Source organism: Salmo salar, chromosome ssa04 (assembly GCF_905237065.1).
Source record: "Salmo salar chromosome ssa04, Ssal_v3.1, whole genome shotgun sequence".
NCBI lineage: Eukaryota > Metazoa > Chordata > Actinopteri > Salmoniformes > Salmonidae > Salmo > Salmo salar.
In genome coordinates this window covers 27,919,932-27,940,398 of record NC_059445.1, presented here as the reverse complement: position 1 = coordinate 27,940,398, position 20,467 = coordinate 27,919,932, and the positions used below count along the sequence as shown (strand labels likewise).

General features: G+C 41.7%; 1 protein-coding gene across 1 annotated transcript; it reads right to left on the bottom strand.

Moving 5' to 3' along the window:
- Positions 1 to 10,072: 10,072 nt before the first annotated feature.
- Positions 10,073 to 13,201, bottom strand: sfrp2 (secreted frizzled-related protein 2). Its single transcript, XM_014195588.2, has 3 exons — positions 12,576 to 13,201; positions 11,799 to 11,879; positions 10,073 to 11,635 (listed from the first exon to the last, which is right to left on the bottom strand). Exons 1-3 carry the CDS (start codon positions 13,069 to 13,071, stop codon positions 11,331 to 11,333), a joined length of 882 nt encoding a protein of 293 aa, XP_014051063.1. The 5' UTR covers positions 13,072 to 13,201; the 3' UTR covers positions 10,073 to 11,330.
- Between the last annotated feature and the right edge of the window lie 7,266 nt (positions 13,202 to 20,467).

Sequence of the window (20,467 nt, the reverse complement as noted above, 5' to 3'; positions counted from 1 at the left end):
CGCAAACACATTCTAACCGTTCTGATTGGTCCCAGAAACGAATGGCATCGAGGCACACAAGGTGATTCACAAATGCTGTTTAGCCTACATTTTATTTAGCTGGATAACCATTCCATTGGACAGTACATTGCTTTCAGGAACAGAGGCTCCAAGGGGATTTGGGACAGTCAAATTATCACTGACCGGTAAGGGGGACTCGGAACACATTTTAGAATACGGACCACTCTTACGTTTGTTTAAATCAAGTTATTTAACACAAGGAACCCAGTGGTTTATTTTTGCTCTACATTTCTCAAGTTCTAATCATTTAAAATCATTGTTATAGTTGTAAATACACTGTGGCCAGTTTATTAGGTACACCACCCCGTTCTGGAAAATGTTTCACTCCTACAGACGGTTAGTCATGTGGCAGTGGCTTGCCATATAAAGCAGGCTGACTGACATCGAGATATTCAGATACTTAGGTCACTAGTTTTTCCCAATTGAATTGTGACTTTGAGCGTGGTATGATTGTCAGTGGCAGGCAGGCCGGGTCCAATGTCTCAAACGTCCTGGACTTTATACGTATGACAGTGTCTAGAGTTTACGAAAACCTGTGGACGAAAACCGCTCGTTGATGAGCGGTCGAAGGAGAATGGCAAGAATCGTGCAAGCTAACAGGCGGTCCACAAACAGGTAAATAACGGCGCAGTACAACAGTGGTGTGCAGAATGGCATCCCGGAGCGCATAACTCGTCAGTGCTTGTCACGGATGGGCTATTGCAGCAGACGACCACACCGGGTTCCACTCCGATCAGCTAAAAACAAGAAGCGGCTCCAGTGGGCACGCCATCACCAACTGGGCAATTGAGGAGTGGGAAAATGTTGCATGGTCTGATGAATCCCACTTCGTGTTGAGTCAGGATTTGGAGTAAATGGCATGAGACCATGGCCTCATTCTGCCTGGTGTCAATGGTACAGGCTGGTGGTGTAATGGTGTGGGGAATGTTTTTTCCTGGTAAACGTTAGGTGCCTTGATAAAAAAAAAAAAAGCAATGTGTACATGCCCTGAAGAATTCCAGCTGTTCTGGAGGCAAAGGGGGTCCGACCCGGTACTAGATGGGTGTACCTAAAAAACTTGCCCCTGAGTGTATAGCTAGCTGTATATTATATCTTACAAACTAGTTATTATAATCTGAATAATTGGTTACAATTTTATAAATAAACCATTTTAAATCCTTATTTTCATGTCTATGAATTTGAGTGGTTACATTTCTCCAGCCCCATCCTTCAGCAACAGACATAAGGATGGGAAGACAGCTTTCTTGAGCAATCTTGAGGAGCAGTTCCTCTGACCAGTGTCTCTGTTTTTTCGCCCATCTTAATATTTTATTTTTATTGGCCAGTCTGAGATACGGATTTTTCTTTGCAACTCTGCCTAGAAGTCCAGCATCCCGGAGTCACCTCTTCACTGTTGACGTTGAGACTGGTGTTTTGCGGGTACTATTTAATGAAACTGCCAGTTGAGGACTTGTGAGGTGTCTGTTTCTCAAACTAGACACTTGAATGTACTTGTCCTCTTGCTCAGTTGTGCACCGTGGCCTCCCACTCTTTCTATTCTGGTTAGAGCCAGTTTGCACTGTTCTGTGAAGGGAGTAGTACACATCATTGTACGAGATCTTCAGTTTCTTGGCAATTTCTCGCATGGAATAGCCTTCATTTCTCAGAACAAGAATAGACTGACGAGTTTCAGAAGAAAGTGCTTTGTTTTTGGCCATTTTGAGCCTTTAATCGAACCCACAAATTCTGATGCTCCAGATACTCAACCAGTCTAAAGAAGGCCAGTTTTATTGCTTCTTTAATGAGGACAACAGTTTTCAGCTGTGCTAACATAATTGCAAAAGGGTTTTCTAATGATCAATTAGCCTTTTAAAATTATAAACTTGGATTAGCTAACACAATGTGCCATTGGAACACAGGAGTGATGGTTGCTGATAATGGACCTCTGTACGCCTATGTAGATATTCCATAAAAAATCTACAATTTCCAGCTACAATAGTCATTTACAACGTTAACAATGTCAACACTGTATTTCTGATTTGATGTTATTTTAATGGACAAAAAATAGCTTTTCTTTCAAAAACATGTACATTTCTATGTGACCCCAAACTTTTGAACGGTAGTGTATATATATATTTCTTGTGTATTTTCCTTCTTTATTATTTTCCCCTAACCCTACCAAATCAAATAAAACTTTGTCACATGCGCCGATACAACGAGTGTAGACCTTACCATGAAATGCTTACTTACAAGCCCTTAACCAACAATGCAGTTCAAGAAGAGTTAAGAAAATATTTACCAAATAAACTAAAGTAAAAAATAATAAAAAGTAACACAATAACATAACAACGAGGCAATATACAGGGGGTGCCGGTACCGAGTCAGTGTGCGTGGGTACAGGTTAGAGGAAATTTGTACTTATAGGTAGGGGTGAAGTGACTATGCATAGATAAACAGCGAGTAGCAGCAGTGTACAAAACAAATGGGGGGGGGTTAATGTAATAGTCTGGTGGCCATTTGATTAATTGTTCCACAGTCTTATGGCTTGGGGGTAGAAGCTGTTAACGAGCAATTTGTTCCTAGACTTGGTGCTCCGGTACCACTTGCCGTGTGGTAGCAGAGAAAACAGTCTTTGACTTGGGTGACTGGAGTCTCCGCCTATTATATAGGTCCTGGATTGCAGGAAGCTTGGCCCCAGTGATGTACTGGGCTGTACGCACTACCCTTTGTAGCGCCTTACGGTCAGATGCCGAGCAGTTGCCATACCCGAGCAGTTGCCAAACCAGGCGGTGATGCAACCGGTCACGGTGCTCTCGATGGTGCAGCTGTAGAACTTTTTGAGGATCTGGGGGACCCATGCCAAATCTTTTCAGAGTCCTGAGGGGGAAAAGGTTTTGTCGTGCCCTCTTCATGACTGTCTTGGTGTGTTTGGACCATGATAGATCGTTGGTGATGTGGACACCAAAGAACTTGAAACTCTCGACCCGCTCCACTACAGCCCCGCTGACGTTTCCTGTAGTCCACGATCAGCTCCTTTGTATTGCTCACACTGAAGGAGAGATTGTTGTCCTGGCACCACACTGCCAGTTCTCTGACCACTTCCCTATCGGCTGTCACCATCCCTCCCCTAATTGGAGTAGACTAATGGACAACAATACGTAGGCTTTGACTTTCTGCTGATACACACTATATACATTTTATGGACACATTTTACATTAGTCATCTTGTTTTTTTCTTTTTAGTCCCACCCTTCAGCGCTCCCCTCACCCCCTCCCATCTATCTCTGAACACCATCCAGTTTTGATTTCTATTTGCCGTATATTTTTAAACTGTGCTGTTTCATAAAAGTTCTGAACTTTTCTATTTCACAGTTTCTACAGATTGTAAATAAAGCAAACATTTTTGGCTGAGACTATTATTATATTATATTGATCAATTGAATATGACTTGTTAAATCACCCAGCAGTGGTATTTGCAGAGTTAGCTCCAGGTAAATGTTGCAGTTCTTCAACCATTCCTGAACATGCTTCATCTGGGCAGTACCAAAGAAGTTATCTAATGATTGTCTCTTTGCAGCAAAATCTGCAGAACTGCGATGTTTGTATCCCCCATATATATACTGATATATATACACTGCTCAAAAAAATTAAGGGAACACTTAAACAACACATTGTAACTCCAAGTCAATCACACTTCTGTGAAATCAAACTGTCCACATAGGAAGCAACACTGATTGACAATACATTTCACATGCTGTTGTGCAAATGGAATAGACAACAGGTGGAAATTATAGGCAATTAGCAAGACACCCCCAATAAAGGAGTGGTTCTGCAGGTGGTGACCACAGACCACTTCTCAGTTCCTATGCTTCCTGGCTGATGTTTTGGTCACGTTTGAATGCCGGCGGTGCTTTCACTCTAGTGGTAGCATGAGACGGAGTCTACAACCCACACAAGTGGCTCAGGTAGTGCAGCCCATCCAGGATGACACATCAATGCGAGCTGTGGCAAGAAGGTTTGCTGTGTCTGTCAGCGTAGTGTCCAGAGCATGGAGGAGCTACCAGGAGACAAGCCAGTACATCAGGAGGCGTGGAGGAGGCCGTAGGAGGGCAACAACCCAGCAGCAGGACCGCTACCTCCGCCTTTGTGCAAGGAGGAGCACTGCCAGAGCCCTGCAAAATGACCTCCAGCAGGTCACAAATGTGCATGTGTCTGCTCAAACGGTCAGAAACAGACTCCATGAGGGTGGTATGAGGGCCCGACATCCACAGGTGGGGGTTGTGCTTACAGCCCAACACCGTGCAGGACGTTTGGCATTTGCCAGAGAACACCAAGATTGGCAAATTCGCCACTGGCGCCCTGTGCTCTTCACAGATGAAAGCAGGTTCACACTGAGCACATGTGACAGACGTGACAGAATCTGGAGACGCCGTGGAGAACGTTCTGCTGCCTGCAACATCCTCCAGCATGACCGGTTTGGCGGTGGGTCAGTCATGGTGTGGGGTGGCATTTCTTTGGGGGGCCGCACAGCACTCCATGTGCTCGCCAGAGGTAGCCTGACTGCCATTAGGTACCGAGATGAAATCCTCAGACCCCTTGTGAGACCATATGCTGGTGCGGTTGGCCCTGGGTTCCTCCTAATGCAAGACAATGCTAGACCTCATGTGGCTGGAGTGTGTCAGCAGTTCCTGCAAGAGGAAGGCATTGATGCTATGGACTGGCCCGCCCGTTCCCCAGACCTGAATCCAATTGAGCACATCTGGGACATCATGTCTCGCTCCATCCACCAACGCCACGTTGCACCACAGACTGTCCAGGAGTTGGCGGATGCTTTAGTCCAGGTCTGGGAGGAGATCCCTCAGGAGACCATCCGCCACCTCATCAGGAGCATGCCCAGGCATTGTAGGGAGGTTATACAGGCACGTGGAGGCCACACACACTACTGAGCCTCATTTTGACTTGTTTTAAGGACATTACATCAAAGTTGGATCAGCCTGTAGTGTGGTTTTCCACTTTAATTTTGAGTGTGACTCCAAATCCAGACCTCCATGGGTTGATAAATTGGATTTCCATTGATTATTTTTGTGTGATTTTGTTGTCAGCACATTCAACTATGTAAAGAAAAAAATATTTAATAAGATTATTTCATTCATTCAGATCTAGGATGTGTTATTTTAGTGTTCCCTTTATTTTTTTGAGCAGTATAATATATAATATATATATAAAAGTTGAAGTCGGAAGTTTACATACACCTTAGCCAAATACATTGAAACTCAGTTTTTCACAATTCCTGTTTTAGGTCAGTTAGGATCACCACTTTATTTTAAGAATGTGAAATGTCAGAATAATAGTTGAGAGAATGATTTATTTCAGCTTTTCTTTCATCACATTCCCTGTGGGTCTGTTTACATACACTCAATTAGTATTTGGTAGCATTGCCTAAATTGTTTAACTTGGGTCAAACGTTTCAGGTAGCCTCCCACAAGCTTCCCACAATAAATTGGGTGAATTTTGTCCCATTCCTCCTGACAGAGCTGATGTAACTGAGTCAGGTGTGTAGGCCTCCTTGATCGCACACACTTTTTCAGTTCTGCCCACAGATTTTCTATAGGATTGAGGTCAGGGCTTTGTGATGGCCACTCCAATACCTTGACTTTGTTGTCCTTATGCCATTTTGCCACAACTTTGAAAGTATGCTTGGGGTCATTGTCCATTTGGAAGACCGATTTGCGACCAAGCATTAATTTCCTGACTGATGTCTTGAAATGTTACTTCAATATATCCACATAATTTTCCTACCTCATGATGCCATCTATTTTGTGAAGCGCACCAGTCCCTCCTGCAGCAAAGCACCCCCACAACATGATGCTGCCACCCCCGTGCTTCACGGTTTGGATGGTTTTCTTCGGCTTGCAAGCCTACCCCTTTTTCCTCCAAACATATCGATGGTTATTATGGCCAAACAGTTTTATTTTTGTTTCATCAGACCAGAGGACATTTCTCCAAAAAGTACGATCTTTGTCCCCATGTGCAGTTGCAAACCGTAGTCTGGCTTTTTTATGGCAGTTTTGGAGCAATGGCTTCTTCCTTGCTGAGCGGCCTTTCAGGTTATGTCGATATAGGACTTGTTTTACTGTGGATATAGATACTTTTGTACCTGTTTCCTCCAGCATCTTCACAAGGTCCTTTGCTGTTGTTCTGGGATTGATTTGTACTTTTCGCACCAAAGTTCATTAATCTCTAGGAGACAGAACGCGTCTACTTCCTGAGCAGTATGACGGCTACGTGGTCCCATGGTGTTTATACTTGCGTACTATTGTTTGTACAGATGAACGTGGTACCTTCAGGTGTTTGGAAATTGCTCCCAAGGATGAACCAGGCTTGTGGAGGTCTACAATTGTATTTCTGAGGTCTTGGCTGATTTCTTTTGATTTTTCCATGATGTCAAGCAAAGAGGCACTGAGTTTGAAGGTAGGCCTTGATATACATCCACAGGTACACCCCCAATTGACTCAGATGCTGGCAATTAGCCTATCAGAAGCTTCTAAAGCCATGACATTTTCTGGAATTTTCCAAGCTGTTTAAAGGCACAGTCAACTTAGTGTATGTGAACTTCTGACCCACTGGAATTGTGATATAGTGAATTATAAGTGAAATAATCTGTCTTAACAATTATTGGAAAAATGAGGTGTAGGTGTCCTAACCGACTTGCCAAAACTATAGTTTGTTAACAAGAAATTTGTGGTTGAATGTGGTTGAAAAATGAGTTTCAATGACTCCAACCTAAGTGTATGTAAATTTCCAACCTCAACTATACAAACATTCTACTGGTTGCAAGAATTTGGTATAATTGAAATAGAAAAACTCGTAAGTTTTGAATCCAGCGGCATATTGTGTATCAGTTCCATAAACCATGTACCATTGAATCGATACATCAAAAATCTCTTCCCAACTACAATATTTTGCTACCTGTATGGCACAGCTGTCAATGTTTTGGTCCTTAAATGAAATTATTTATAATTTTCTTTAACCTGTTTTGGTCTTTAATGCAGGGCTGACAGACAAATTCCTTACCTTCTCCCCCATCCATTTTTTTATTTTTTATTATTTAGTATATTTTACTTTAACCATAATATTTATTGTAATATTTGTTCTGTCTTTTCAGGTGGATTAAACTGAAATTGCAACCAACTTTCTATGGCTTGTTTTAGAAATAGCAATATTTTGTAGATTTCATTTTCAAATAACCGAAAATGAGAGGTTGTAATCTGAATGAAGGGGAAAAGGCCATTCTTGAACACTGGGTGAGCCATTAATACTAATCTGCTAGAGAACCAGTTTGGATTTAGGTATCGTTTTTGTATAACTGAAGCCTTTGAGAGGTCTAATACTTTAATATTTAATCATTTTTGCCCTCCGAATTCATATTCATTATAGTGCATTCGGAAAGTATTCAGACCCCTTGACTTTTTCCACATTTTGTTACGTTACAGCCTCATTGTAAAAATATATATATATATATGTTTTTAATTCCCTCAATCTACACACAATACCCCATAATGACAAAGCAAAAACAGGTTTTTAGAAATAAAATAAAAAACTGATATCACATTTACTTAAGTATTCATACACTTTACTCAGTACTTTGTGGAAACACCTTTGGCAGTGATTACAGCCTTGAGTCTTCTTGGCTATGATGCTACAAGCTTGGCACACCTGTATTTGGGGAGTTTCTTCCATTTTTGTCTGCAAATCCTCTCAAGCTCTGTCAGATTGGATGGGGAGTGCTGCTGCACAGCTATTTTCAGGTCTCTCCAGTGTTTCTCATAGTCTGAGAGTCCTTTAGTGTTTGCCGAAAAGGCACCTAAGCGGGCTGTCATGTGCCTTTTACTGATGAGTGGCTTCCATCTGGCCACTCTACCATAAAGGCCTGATTAGTGGACTGATGCAGAGATGGTTGTCCTTCTGGTAGGTTCTTCCATCTCCACAGAGGAACTCTTTCAGAGTGACTATTGGGTTCTTGGTCACCTCCCTGACCAATGCCCTTCTCCCCCGATTGCTCAGTTTGGCTGGGCGGACAGCTCTAGGAAGAGTCTTGGTGGTACCAAACCTCTTCCATTTAAGAATGATGGCCACTGTGTTCTTGGGGACCTTCAATGCTGCAGACATTTTTTGGTACCCTTCCCCAGATCTGTGCCTCGACACAATCCTGTCTCGGAGCTCTACGGACAATTCCTTTGACCTCATGGCTTGGGTTTTGCTCTGACATGCACTGTCAATGGTGGGACCTTATATAGACAGGTGTGTGCCTTTCCAAATCATGTCCAATCAATTGAATTTACCACAGGTGGACTCCAATCAAGTTGTAGAAACATCAAAGATGATCAATGGAAACAGGATGTACCTAAACTCAATTTGGAGTCTCATAGCAAAGGGTCTGAATACTTAAGAAAATAAGGTATTTCTGTTTATTTGTAAAAATGTCAAACCTGTTTTAGCTTTGTCATTCTGGGGTATTGTGTGTAGATTGATGAGGAAAAAATGTATTTAATACATTTTAAAATGCGGCTGTAACGTAACAAAATGTGGAAATAGTCAAGGTGTCTTAATACTTTCCGAATGCACTTTATATCAATAGGCCTGTTTAATCTTGGCTGACTTGCCATTCCAAATGAAATGGAATATTTTTTGCTCATATAATTAAAAAAAAACAATTTGTTAGGCGTAGGCAGGGCCATAAGCAAATAGGTAAACTGTGAGATTTGACTAAAAAGTTAATCAGGGTGATTTTTCCACAAATAGATAGGTGTTTTCCTTTCCATGGTAGTAAGATCTATTTTTGCTAACTTTCTATTAACATTTATTGTAGTGAGATCATTTCCTTCTTTCGGGATATGCATGACTGGTCAGTATTTGTATTAAACCATTCCCTTCTCTAAACTGAATACTCATTTCCCTAACTCTTATTAATATGAATTTGATCCCCACATGGGTCACATTTTCTGAAAATATGTATATCTGTAAATTGATAGTGGTAACACTAAAATCCCCATAACGATCACATTGGCCCAGTTCGTTAATAATTTATTTGAAAATAAATGTAGGTATGCAGTACAAGCTGTATTCTTTTGAAAAATATCCAGCAGATGGTGCTATTACTCAAGTGAGATCTTCATTATTGTATACATTTTATCCTAAGAGATATTTTGGTCAGGGCCTCAGTGCCCAAAGTATTGGTTTGGTCTGGGTCTTGGCTAGTCTTTGTGGTCTCAGCTCATGATGTGGTCAAGATACAGAACATCACTAGCCCAATTTATACCTGGTGCTCACATGTGGTTGTCGTCATCTGATCAAGATGATCCAGTCACAATTTCACACATATATACTTGGGCATTAAAATGTGTATTTTATCAGTCCACTTTCTCCGCATTGTGACCAGATTTTTTGATCCCTCTCTGTATGTGAATTATTTAACAGATATTGTTTCAAAATAATATGAATGTATTCATTTTAAGACATTTTAAGACCTGTTAACTTTAGAGGGCGAATAATAACGATTTAAATATTTTTACAGTCCAGATCTGTCTACACTTGTGAGATATCCAGACACAATGCGTGCTCTGCTACCTCTGCAGGTGGTCAGATCAGATCACAATGTGTTTTTTTGATCATCTACACCGCTCTACAAATGTGGGCACAATCAGGATGTGGACAAAATCAGGACAAAGGACGCATGTTATAGTAGCACCAGGTATAAATGAGACTACTGAGTACCATCTCTTGCCCTGGCACCTTGTTTTAAATGTGGAGGCCGTATTGGCATGCTAATGTTTAGGAAGATGGATACTTTAAGAGGGTTGGTCTGGGTCTAGTTTACACACATTTCAACGGATCTTGTCATAGTGTCAATAAGCTGAATCTAGCTCTGGTTGTCAAGAAGTTGGGTCTTGGTCTGGAATGGTTCTGCAGAGGTTGCATCAGGGTCTCCAGTCTTCACTTCATATCTGTTCCAAACATAATAAACATGCCATTGATTTGTATTTTAAGGTTCCTTGAATTGTTTCCTTTAATTAAGAGGGACCAAAAGATGCAGTAACAGATCATTTATAAGAATTACACTTCTCAGATTAATATTATACAAATATATGTTTAGTGTTGTAATTTAAAACAAAGTTATCACCATCTGAATTCACACTTGTCTCGACTTCTGCTGTCTCCCAAAACTATGTACAAGAATACAAGGTTTATCTGATATTTACAGAGTACTATATAAAGCAATATTTTTTACACACACACACACACACACACACACACACACACTACAGCTGCATTTTTTTGCATTCACCCCAAGAAATGAAAACACAATCGACCACTAATATACAATCCTGATATACTTAGTTAACATACCTAAGACACGCTGTCATAGTGAGAATAAATGTCTTAAAAAGTTATAACACAGAAATGGCATGTCAAAGCAACTTACGTGAAAAAGCTTGAAACAGAAACATATTTCATAATCAATAATTGTGGTGGAAATAGGAACAGTGCAGTACTGAGGCTCATGTACAAAAAGTTGACCGTCCATTGACTGCAGAGGGTCAAATAATTGATCGTCGTCACTGCAATGATATGGGCCTTGCTTTGGCCCGTTGAACTTCCAATGCCAGGGGTACATTGGAAGTAGTATCTAAAAAGGCAGAGAATATAGCCAGCTATCTCTCGTTGCTTGAGAAAAATAATACGTAAAAAAAAAAAGCACATTACATTGTATTTCATTACATACCTTAGTTTCACTATCATCATCTTAAAGAATACATCTGAACAATAACACACCATGCGCACAGAAACCACACACTCTCCTCTCACCTAATGATAGGCCTATGCACTAAATGTATCCAGCTTCCTCATCAAGTCTGGATAAGTGTAGCCTAACAGACTGCATTTGATCATGAAAAAATGACTGGTAACTAATGATTTTCAATCTTTTCAGAAACACTGAAAAATGCAGACAACATTACAGGTGGGACTGTGTAGTAGGCCTACAATAGACCGTCCTGTTTGTCTTTGATTTTACTGTAATGTGTATGTGATTTGTTTTGTCTTAAGGACTATTGATGGCTCAAATGAGATCCTAATAAACCATGAAATTGTTGATAAGTAGCCTATGGCAGTGCTAAACACATGGTACTAAAAACAGGACGTTTAACAATACTGACTGAGAACTAGTTGCATCCGGATCAGACCAGATCCGGCTCCTAGAGTTTAAATAAGACTCATCTGGTCTTGCTTCGCTCAGCACTGCAGCTTGCGGATGCTGCGCGAGATCCTCTTGAACTCACGCTGGCCCCGCTGCCAGCGCTTGAGCGAGGTGATCACCAGGTGGCCATCCATCTTCTGGCCCATGACCAGGTAGGAGGCGTTGATGTCGTTCATCTCGTCGCACACGCACTGCAGGCCATCCTTGAGCCAGAGCACCGTCTTGCGCAGGTCGCGCTCAGTCACGCCGCTCAGCTTGTAGATGGTCTTGCTCTTGGTCTCGGGCACGATCTTGGTGTCGCCGTTCATGTAGGAGATCTCCTTTACCTTGATCTTCAGGGCTATGCAAAGCAGCCAGGGGTGAAAGGAAGAGGTGGAGGTTAAGGTTTGGATTTGTTGGACTTGAAACCGAGTGCTAATAAGCCTACTGTAGGTAGCCAACTTTTGTATATCTATAAAGCAAGACAAGACTGTATTTACTTAGAATTCAGGAATAGGACTTACCGAAGTCATTTTTGCACAGGTTGTCAACTATTTCATTGTCGTTTTCCTCCTTTTCCTTGCAGGCGTCACACACTCTGGGCACTACAGGAGAAACGAGAGCAGATGTATTATACTCCCACTGTAAATTCAACAGGTGTTCTATCGACTAACATAATGCAGCATATTACAGTTTAAATAGTAAAGCTATTCAATGCATTATTTCTCACATTCCACTGCTGAGAGTGATCTCAGGAGTAACCGGTGGAGTTTACACATCCCCTTATTAAGGGAACAACCCAGTAAACACAGGTCCTGCCCAAAGGAGGAGATTCCACAAGACTCCCCACTATTAACCTGATGTTCACTCTTATGAATATCCAGGAGGGAATGGAGCTCCAGGAACATGGCTATTTGGCTATTATGTTTTATAAAATGACTCCATTACATTGCCTCATTAGAACTCATTACGCTCCTACATCAAATGTATCATTGGCTGTTTCCCGTTTAAAGTAGTGTCATGTTATTGTAGGCTAAGATATATTTTGCCTTGACTTTATTTATTTCATCAGTATATTTTTGGGGGGTGAATGCCAACAAAATGCAGCTGTAGTGTGTGTGTGTGTGTGTGTGTGTAAAATATTGCTTTATATAGTACTTTTTGTTATGTTGCCATAATAAAGCCCTGTATTTTCTTTTCAGAACTGGAAGTTAAACAGGTTTTACAAGAAATTCTAATCGATTTTGAGGTTTATTCTGCGAAAAACGTAAGTGTCTCGCCGGATTATGCCAATACCTTACCTTCTTTGGTGACTGGCATGAAATGATCGATGCCCGCTGGAGGGATACACAGGTCATTGTCGGGCGGGAAACGCTCGCAGTCAAGCATATCTGGCCACGGGAACCCGAACGCGGACATCACCGGTGCGCAACCGTGTTTGACGCTCTCGCACAACGACCTGCACGGCTGGATAGGCTCGTCCAAATCGTCCAGACACACCGGTGCGAAGAGAGAGCAAAGAAACTTCCTCGTGTCGGGGTGACACTGCTTCTGGACCAGTGGAATCCACGAAGAGGCTTGCTGCAAAACCTCGTTCATGGTCTCGTGCCCGAGAAGATTCGGGAGGCGCATCTCGGTGTATTCGATGTCATGGCACAGGAGAAGATTGGCCGGGATGGGTTTGCAGTTATTCTTTTTGTAGAATAACTCGGGTTGACCGAAATTGTATAATCCGTGGATGGCCATGCACGCAGGTAAAGTTATCGCCCATATTAAGGACAGAATGTAGTAATTCATAGTTGTTAGCTAAATAGTTTTTTTTTTCTAAGATAATTTTTTTTAAATCGAAACGTCGAGCTGCAATGCCTTCATTCAGGTGTTCTTCAGCATCAGTAGAGGACCACTGACAATGTTCTGAATATGTAGTAGCTTAACATGGGGTTTTCTTGTGGGCATGTTTGGGAGGAGTCAAGGGCGCGAAGTAATCTCATCCATTGGTCCAGTTTCACTCCTCGGTGTCAGGTAAACATTCGACTGGCAGTGCACTGGGATATTTTCTAATGTACAATGTTCTTCATTTCTTATATTAGAAAAATATACTCTACATGGTAAGTTATTTCACTACCAAGCACACCTATTTGCAATTGAAGCCAGCAGAATGGGATAAATACCTCACACATGCTACAAAACGATGTCTTGCACTTTTCTTTACTAGGTAGAGCTATATCACTTAATTTAGGCTTTCCAGTCTCCTATGCTTTTTGAGTCAGCTGCCAGAAACAATAGTAATACATTTACTAATTAAAGCCCATAAACTACAGCTTGTCTTTAGGGAGTAAGTATGGAGTTAGGAGAGCTATGTTGAAAGTGCCACAACTCAATTCATCCATGTGTTAATTTATCATCATTACCAGGGTTTAAACCTTCTGGCCCATTCCTCAGGTTTATACACCACATGGTGAAATATAGTCCAGTGTGAGAACCAGAGCTTGGCGCATTGGACCCAGGGGTGAAACTTTATCTCCCCCCTTGGCTGCAGCTCTAGCCTGGCTCCCATCCCACTCAACACCCCCTGGGCTGGAGTCTGATCTGCAGACAGCCCAATGGTTCTTCTCAGCCTTGACATCCTGCCCTACTTTCTCCTTGGGGGAAAAAAGAGAAAGAAAAGGATGGTGAGAGCTTTATCTTAAAGGTTGATGTTGTTCATGCTCGCAGGAGTCTTTGCTCCGACAAGTATAACTAGATCAATGGGTAAAAAAGGAGCGCTGGAGTTGACATGGTCAGCCTCCATTTCCTTACTAGAAAGCTAGTACTCTGAGAAGAATGTTGATTTTCAGCCACACACAATAAGAACATAAGGAAGCATGTGCATTGCATTGTTCTAGTGAATTTTACATTTTATAAAAGCAACAAAAATGTGTTCTTGCTTGTTAAAGATGGCCTCTCAAATTTTGTATAATTTCAGACAGTAGTTTTGAAAATGATGGTCACGGGCAAAAACGGGACCCCATTTTTTGTGTACCACGTCATCCAATTGTGTGCTACGTCATCCATTTCGTGTGACACCTTATGGATTTTGCAATTTGTATAATATCATACGAATTTTGCAATTCGGGTGATATGTTAAAGATGCACTCAGGGATCTTGAGCACAAGAAATTGTAACAGATTGCACAAATTGGATTTGTAACTTCCCTTCTACTATGTCCCACAAAGATGTTATTGCCTTGTAGTTGATATGTTACCTACCATGACAATAATGCAGTATGTAGGCTATAATAGGCCTAAGTGTACACAACCTATGTGCAAGTACTATATGGGTTTTTACTATAGAAAAAATTATACTACGTTGAAAAAAGAATCAGAGGGAAGAATGTGATATTGTAATGGTGCGATATTGCATCACCCAAATCTGTGATAAAATACACAAGGGAAAAAAATTATATGACTAATCTATCAATCGTCCTAAAGCTGTTTTACAAGGCCCATAAAGCTTTTTAGCCGTGTGCCATCCATGACAAACAAGCCAAGAATTGACTTGGAAAAACCAATGAACATGATTCCTCGCTAAAGATTTCTTCTGGGACAGGAAGTGCAATATGTATTTTGCTGTGGTCTCGCAATCTCGACTTCACTTCTCGAGACCCCCTTCCAGCACCACTAAGCAGCAGATCTGGGTTCAAATCCCACTCACCTGGCACAGTGGCACTCCAGTCGGCTCAAGCAAATGCATATAGTATTTGAAGGAAAACCAGGTCTGCACAGCAGTCGCTTCGTTCGCCCTAGAAGTTGATATAAGTAAATGGCAAAAGAGGGAGGAGAATGGAAGTCAATTGAAAACAAGAGAGTAGTTTACAGTGTCTGAATTAAACCCATCATTAAAGTTTATAGCTTTAAGTGTGCCAATTTTTCAGCAGGAAGGGATAAAGAGGATGGTTACGTTGGGAAAATGCCTAAAGTTTGGGATTTTTATTCTGTGGTAAAACAAGACAGAACTTATATAATATAAACGACTAGGAGTGTTTGGCATGAGTAAACTGTCTTTCAGTACAAATTAATAGCTGAGCATTTTCCCATTCCCTTAAATTAGGTGTTTTATTGTTCGCTAGCCATGATAAAACACTTCTAAATTTCTCCTGGAATGAGTCATCATAGAATCATGAGCAGATGGCATACCTTCTACTGAGTCACACATTTCATCTCTTTATATCTTTATAGAGGCGTGTATGGATTCGTAACGAATAATTGTACCTATTACGCCCACATTTCAGGAAGGCAGATCACCTAGAGCGCATTTAGAATGCATAAACATATGCAATCGCTGTCAAAGCATGGCCATTGTGTGTTGGGACAATGTGAAACTGACTACAGGCACTTCCATTTTAACCATCCTCCAATAACATTTAGACCGCTCTTCACTGAGTGTCAACTGCGCACGTCCCCGAGAGTAACTTAGCTACCCCCCAGTGGTCTGAGGATCAACGGAGTCCAGTGGTGCCCCCAGTGTTATGCTTTTATGGGGCAACGCTTCTCCCTTCATCCTCGCTCCTCTTCGTAGTGTGCAAATTCCACAAAAAGCTTCTGCGGAGACACCTGTGAAGTCGTATTTACTCACTAAAGCCTATTAACCCACTACTGGGCTTCCCTTGAACCTCAGGGTCCTGAGGCTAAGCCACGCAGCGAGCCCAGCTATTTAAACACTGTTTAAACCCAAGGTTTGATAGTTCAAGTGACAATCTCCTCTGTTGGGCTACCGGGGTGATCTAAAGGCTACAAAACGGGAGCACGGCTTATACTGGGGAGTCTTTACGTCTCGCTACACCAGAGCCTGTATTCACAAAGCATCTCAGAGTAGGGGTGCTGACCTAGGATTAGGTCCCCCCCTGTCCATATAATCTTATCCATTATGATCTGAAAGGGAAAAATGATTCTAGATCAGTGTACTCCTACTCTAAGAAGCTTTGTGAATACGGGCCCAAAGAATGGTTGTGGACCCTTTCAATGGGAAAGCTAAGGGGCGTAGAATGCGTTGAGGGTTCACAGGCCCACGGGAAGTGGGTAAAATCACTGGGGAAGCCAGAAAGAAAGCCATATTACAACCTCTATGTGTTGTGATAATTGCGTTGTTTTCTCTATACCCTATTAGGTCATATGCCTCGCCACCGTGATATATACTGTAGGCCTAAGGCTGAGACAATAAGAAGATACAGTGGCAGAATAAATTCAACCACACCTTTGTTTCATCACAAAACCGGAGAGCAGCATCTGTCCAGTGAAGTCCACAAAGCCTACTGCATGTAACAAACAGTTACATGACCTACAGCATGGTCAAGCAAGTTAAATGTTTCCGTCATTTTCCAACTACTATTGATTTCGAACCACGGAGCGTTACCGCAAGTCGCTAAGAAAACACCAGCACCATTTTAACTTCAGGATTAAAATGATCAAATCACCTATGCTTAGTCTTATACAGTGACAACTAAAAGATACCAAAAACGATTTAGTCCAAACAATGCAAGCTAAATATGATGTGGCTTTCCATGGTACTGATTTCTCTGTGTGTGTGTGTGTGTGTGTGCGCGCGCAAGTAGAAAAAAACATGTTGACTCACCCTACTTGTAGAGAAACGCCAATGCCATCCTCTCCTTCATGTTACCGAAACGGTCTGCGACTTGGTCATACAGTAACGTTACACTCATAGTATTTGTTGTCCTCCTAGGCTAAAATGCTTGCTCGCTAGTCTACATTCTTCATGGATAACAATGAGCCTGCTGGTTAACATTAGGGGCACAATGTATGAATATGGTTGGTCGGATCGCAGTTATATAATCACTGGCCAGTACGGAGGATTAATTAAAACCAAATCGTTATCTCCATCCATCGCTAATTTAGGAAAGGGACAATTTTATCTAGCTACTGGAGGACAACGACACCACGAGATGCAACGATTCACGTTTTTTGACAATTTGCTTTTGATGTCATTGATGTGAAGCCAAATCTAAACTGTCTTCCCTTAACTTCTTTTAGGTCCGCTAGGACCAATCAACGTTGAGCTAAACTATCATTTTATTTTTATTATCAAGGGAGACCAAATGCTCGCTGGCTTCCCTTGCATTCAATCCAACGGACAGCAACAATGTCATACTCTTTTTGACCAGACAGCATCAGATAGAGGCTAGACATACAGAGACAGAGGGGCGCTGTTTCGCTCGCTCGGATGCTTTCTCCGGCGAGAGAATTCTTGGGAATTGAAGGAAAATTATGAAACACAGAGATACGAAAGATACATTATTGTATATGTGTTTTCTTTTTTTCTTGGTCAATTGTTTGGGAAAGCTTGGCTTCCCTTGACACCTATGAATACACGCCACTGTGCACAGAACACAACACACTGCCTGTACATCATCCTAAACCTCTTCAAAAGCACCAGAGACAAAGCCCATGTCAGAGTGAAATGACCTAGGCGAAAGGAAAAGCACATTGTGGTTGGGGTTTAATAATTTAGTCTAGCAGTTAAGAGTGTTGGGACAGTAATCAAAATGTCACTGGTTTGAATCCCGAGCCGACTAGGTGAAAAAACTGTGGATGTCCTCTTGAGCAAGGCACTTAACCCTAATTGCTCCTGTAAGTTGCTCTGGATAAGAGCGTCTGCTCTTACATTTTACTAAAATGTGCTCCCCTGTGCCAAGTACAGTGTGTCACCAACATTGCAATGTTCCACAAAACCAGAGAATTACTATTCGGACCACAAGGGTGATGTAAAGCGGTGTACCCTGCAACCAAGAATCCCAAACAGAGCATAACGGTGTCATACAAATCAGCACAATCTGCATTGGCCCATATTTGTCCTCCATAGCCAAGGGAGATGCTCCCTAACAAAGCATAAGATCTCAGGTCAGTCTGGAGTTTGACAACTTTATGGTTAGAGGTTATAGTCAGGAATCGGGAAGCTGCTCCAAGACCTGCGCTTAAAGGGGCCACATCTCCCCAGAACAAGTACCAGCAGGTTCTCATTACGACTCTGTGTCAAAATGAGACGCAGCTTTGTTGGAGCGACTCGCTCATCTGTAGGCTGGAAACCCGTCCTTCCTCCCCTTCTCCATCCCTCCCACCCTCTCTTTTTACATTTTTTATTGAGAATCGCAGGCCGGACTACTGTCACAAGCCATTAGTGAGGGAATGTTTCCTCGGGTTCAAGAGAAACCCAAACCCCACTGGAAGCCTTTGAGGAATCAATTCATCGAGCGTCAATAAAGTCCCTTGCGGTGTGAAGGGGGCTTGGACCATTGGGCCCGCTCGAATGTAAAACAAGATTTCTCTTTCATGTTTTCACATCAAAGTCACTATTCCTTGATCGGGAAACTCTTTTTTTCCCCGACTACACTTTACGCCAACATTTCTTTTTTTAAGTTTGCTATTTGGGAAGGAGTTCACTAGTCAGGACTATGTTTACTGTAATTTGGTTGTTAGTGACATATTTCAAATTTTAGGAGCTGTTAGTGTCAGTGAAACAAATGTAAGTCAATCTCTTTCATCATTATGATACGACATTCTGTTCTAATCACGGTTCCAAAAGAATTGTTGATGGCTTTCGAGAAGGCGTTTTATGAAGGGTGGAAGTTTTGACAAAGATTTAATGTTCAAAGATACTGGTTAAACAATGAGGTTTTGAAAGGCTGTGATATATTGTGAATATATCACAACTAAGGGGAGTTGTTAAAGCCGATTGACGTTTAAAATTCAGCAGTTACAAATGCTTGTCATTAAAGCGGCAATCTGCAGTTCAAACAAGTAAGTTGTCACCACACCACTGTTTTGGTAAAGAGTTGAAGGATGTGGCTCGAGAAATGAAATCGCTCGCAGAGCTATGGATGAAAAGAATGACCATCCATGAAATTAAAATGATAGTTTCAACTATGTTTTAAGGTTATACAGTGTTTGTTTACAAATACATTGTTTACAAACAATGTATTAAAACAATCTTATATTATGGGTTCTGATGGAGTAAGACTGTTGAACTTAGCTCATGAGGCATTTCCAAGTTATTTTCTTAAAAAAAAAAAAAAATCAAATGGGTACATACTGTATCATACATTTAAAAGTAAATAAAAAAACATCCTTTAAGCACTTTCTAAGTTTCTCAGGTCTGACCAATCAGATCAGGTATGGAAAAAGATCTGATCTGATTGGCCAGAAGACCAATTAGCGTAAGAAAAATTGGGCTGCCTGTGTGAATGCAGCCATAGTGGTCGGTAAGTGCCAATCTATCATAGATGTATCTTAGATCTGCAGTGTATGATCTATTATAGATCCACACTGTATGGACATGATTCATGGTCTGAGTGACAGACCGCTGCTTCGTAAGATCAACAAGGCTGTTCCACTAAAACTTCTACTCTGTACTTATCATGTAGGGCCCACCACGGGACCCCCAACAGAGAATCAACGTATAGTCCAGGATATGTACTGAAGTCCACATGGACCACACGTACTAATGAGCTTGTTAGCGGTAATCCCTCCGCATACTTTGACATTCGGGGGGGGGAAGGAATTCATCCTATCTAAAATGTATTAATCTCATTAAAGTTCCAGAGAGTCATATAGATAATGCTTGCTGAGTGTAATTTATGAAATGCCCCCATTATAGAGGTAAAATTGTTTCAGTATGGAGGTTCAGGCAGCTGTGACACAGTCAACTCTCAGGCTAAGGGGGGATAATAATCAGACGAACACCAGCCAAGAGCTATGGCCCTGTCCAGCTTCTACTTCAACTAGATCTACACATCTGTACAATGCTCAAATTCTATTTCAACAATATCTACAGCACAAAAAGAAACGTCCTCTCACTGTCAACTGCATATATTTTCAGCAAACTTAACATGTGTAAATATATTTGTATGAACATAAGATTCAACAACAGACATCAACTGAACAAGTTCCACAGACATGTGACTAACAGAAATTGAATATTGTGTCCCTGAACAAAGGGGGGGGGGGCAGTATCTGGTGTGGCCACCAGCTGTATTAAGTACTGCAGTGCATCTCCTCCTCACGGACTGCACCAGATTTGCCAGTTCTTGCTGTGAGATGTTACCCCACTCTTCCACCAAGGCACCTGCAAGTTCCCGGATATTTCTGGGGGGAATGGCCCTAGTCCTCACCCTCCGATCCAACAGGTCCCAGACGTGCTCAAT

What these genes read in the sequence shown, in the direction of transcription:
- sfrp2 (XM_014195588.2), bottom strand. Translation starts at nt 13,071, where the DNA reads ATGAATTACTACATTCTGTCCTTAATATGGGCGATAACTTTACCTGCG. An exon ending in CATGCCAGTCACCAAAGAAG is followed by an intron (nt 11,880 to 12,575) that starts GTAAGGTATTGG and finishes TTTCTCCTGTAG; the next exon opens with TGCCCAGAGTGTGTGACGCC. An exon ending in CCTGTGCAAAAATGACTTCG is followed by an intron (nt 11,636 to 11,798) that starts GTAAGTCCTATT and finishes TGCTTTGCATAG; the next exon opens with CCCTGAAGATCAAGGTAAAG.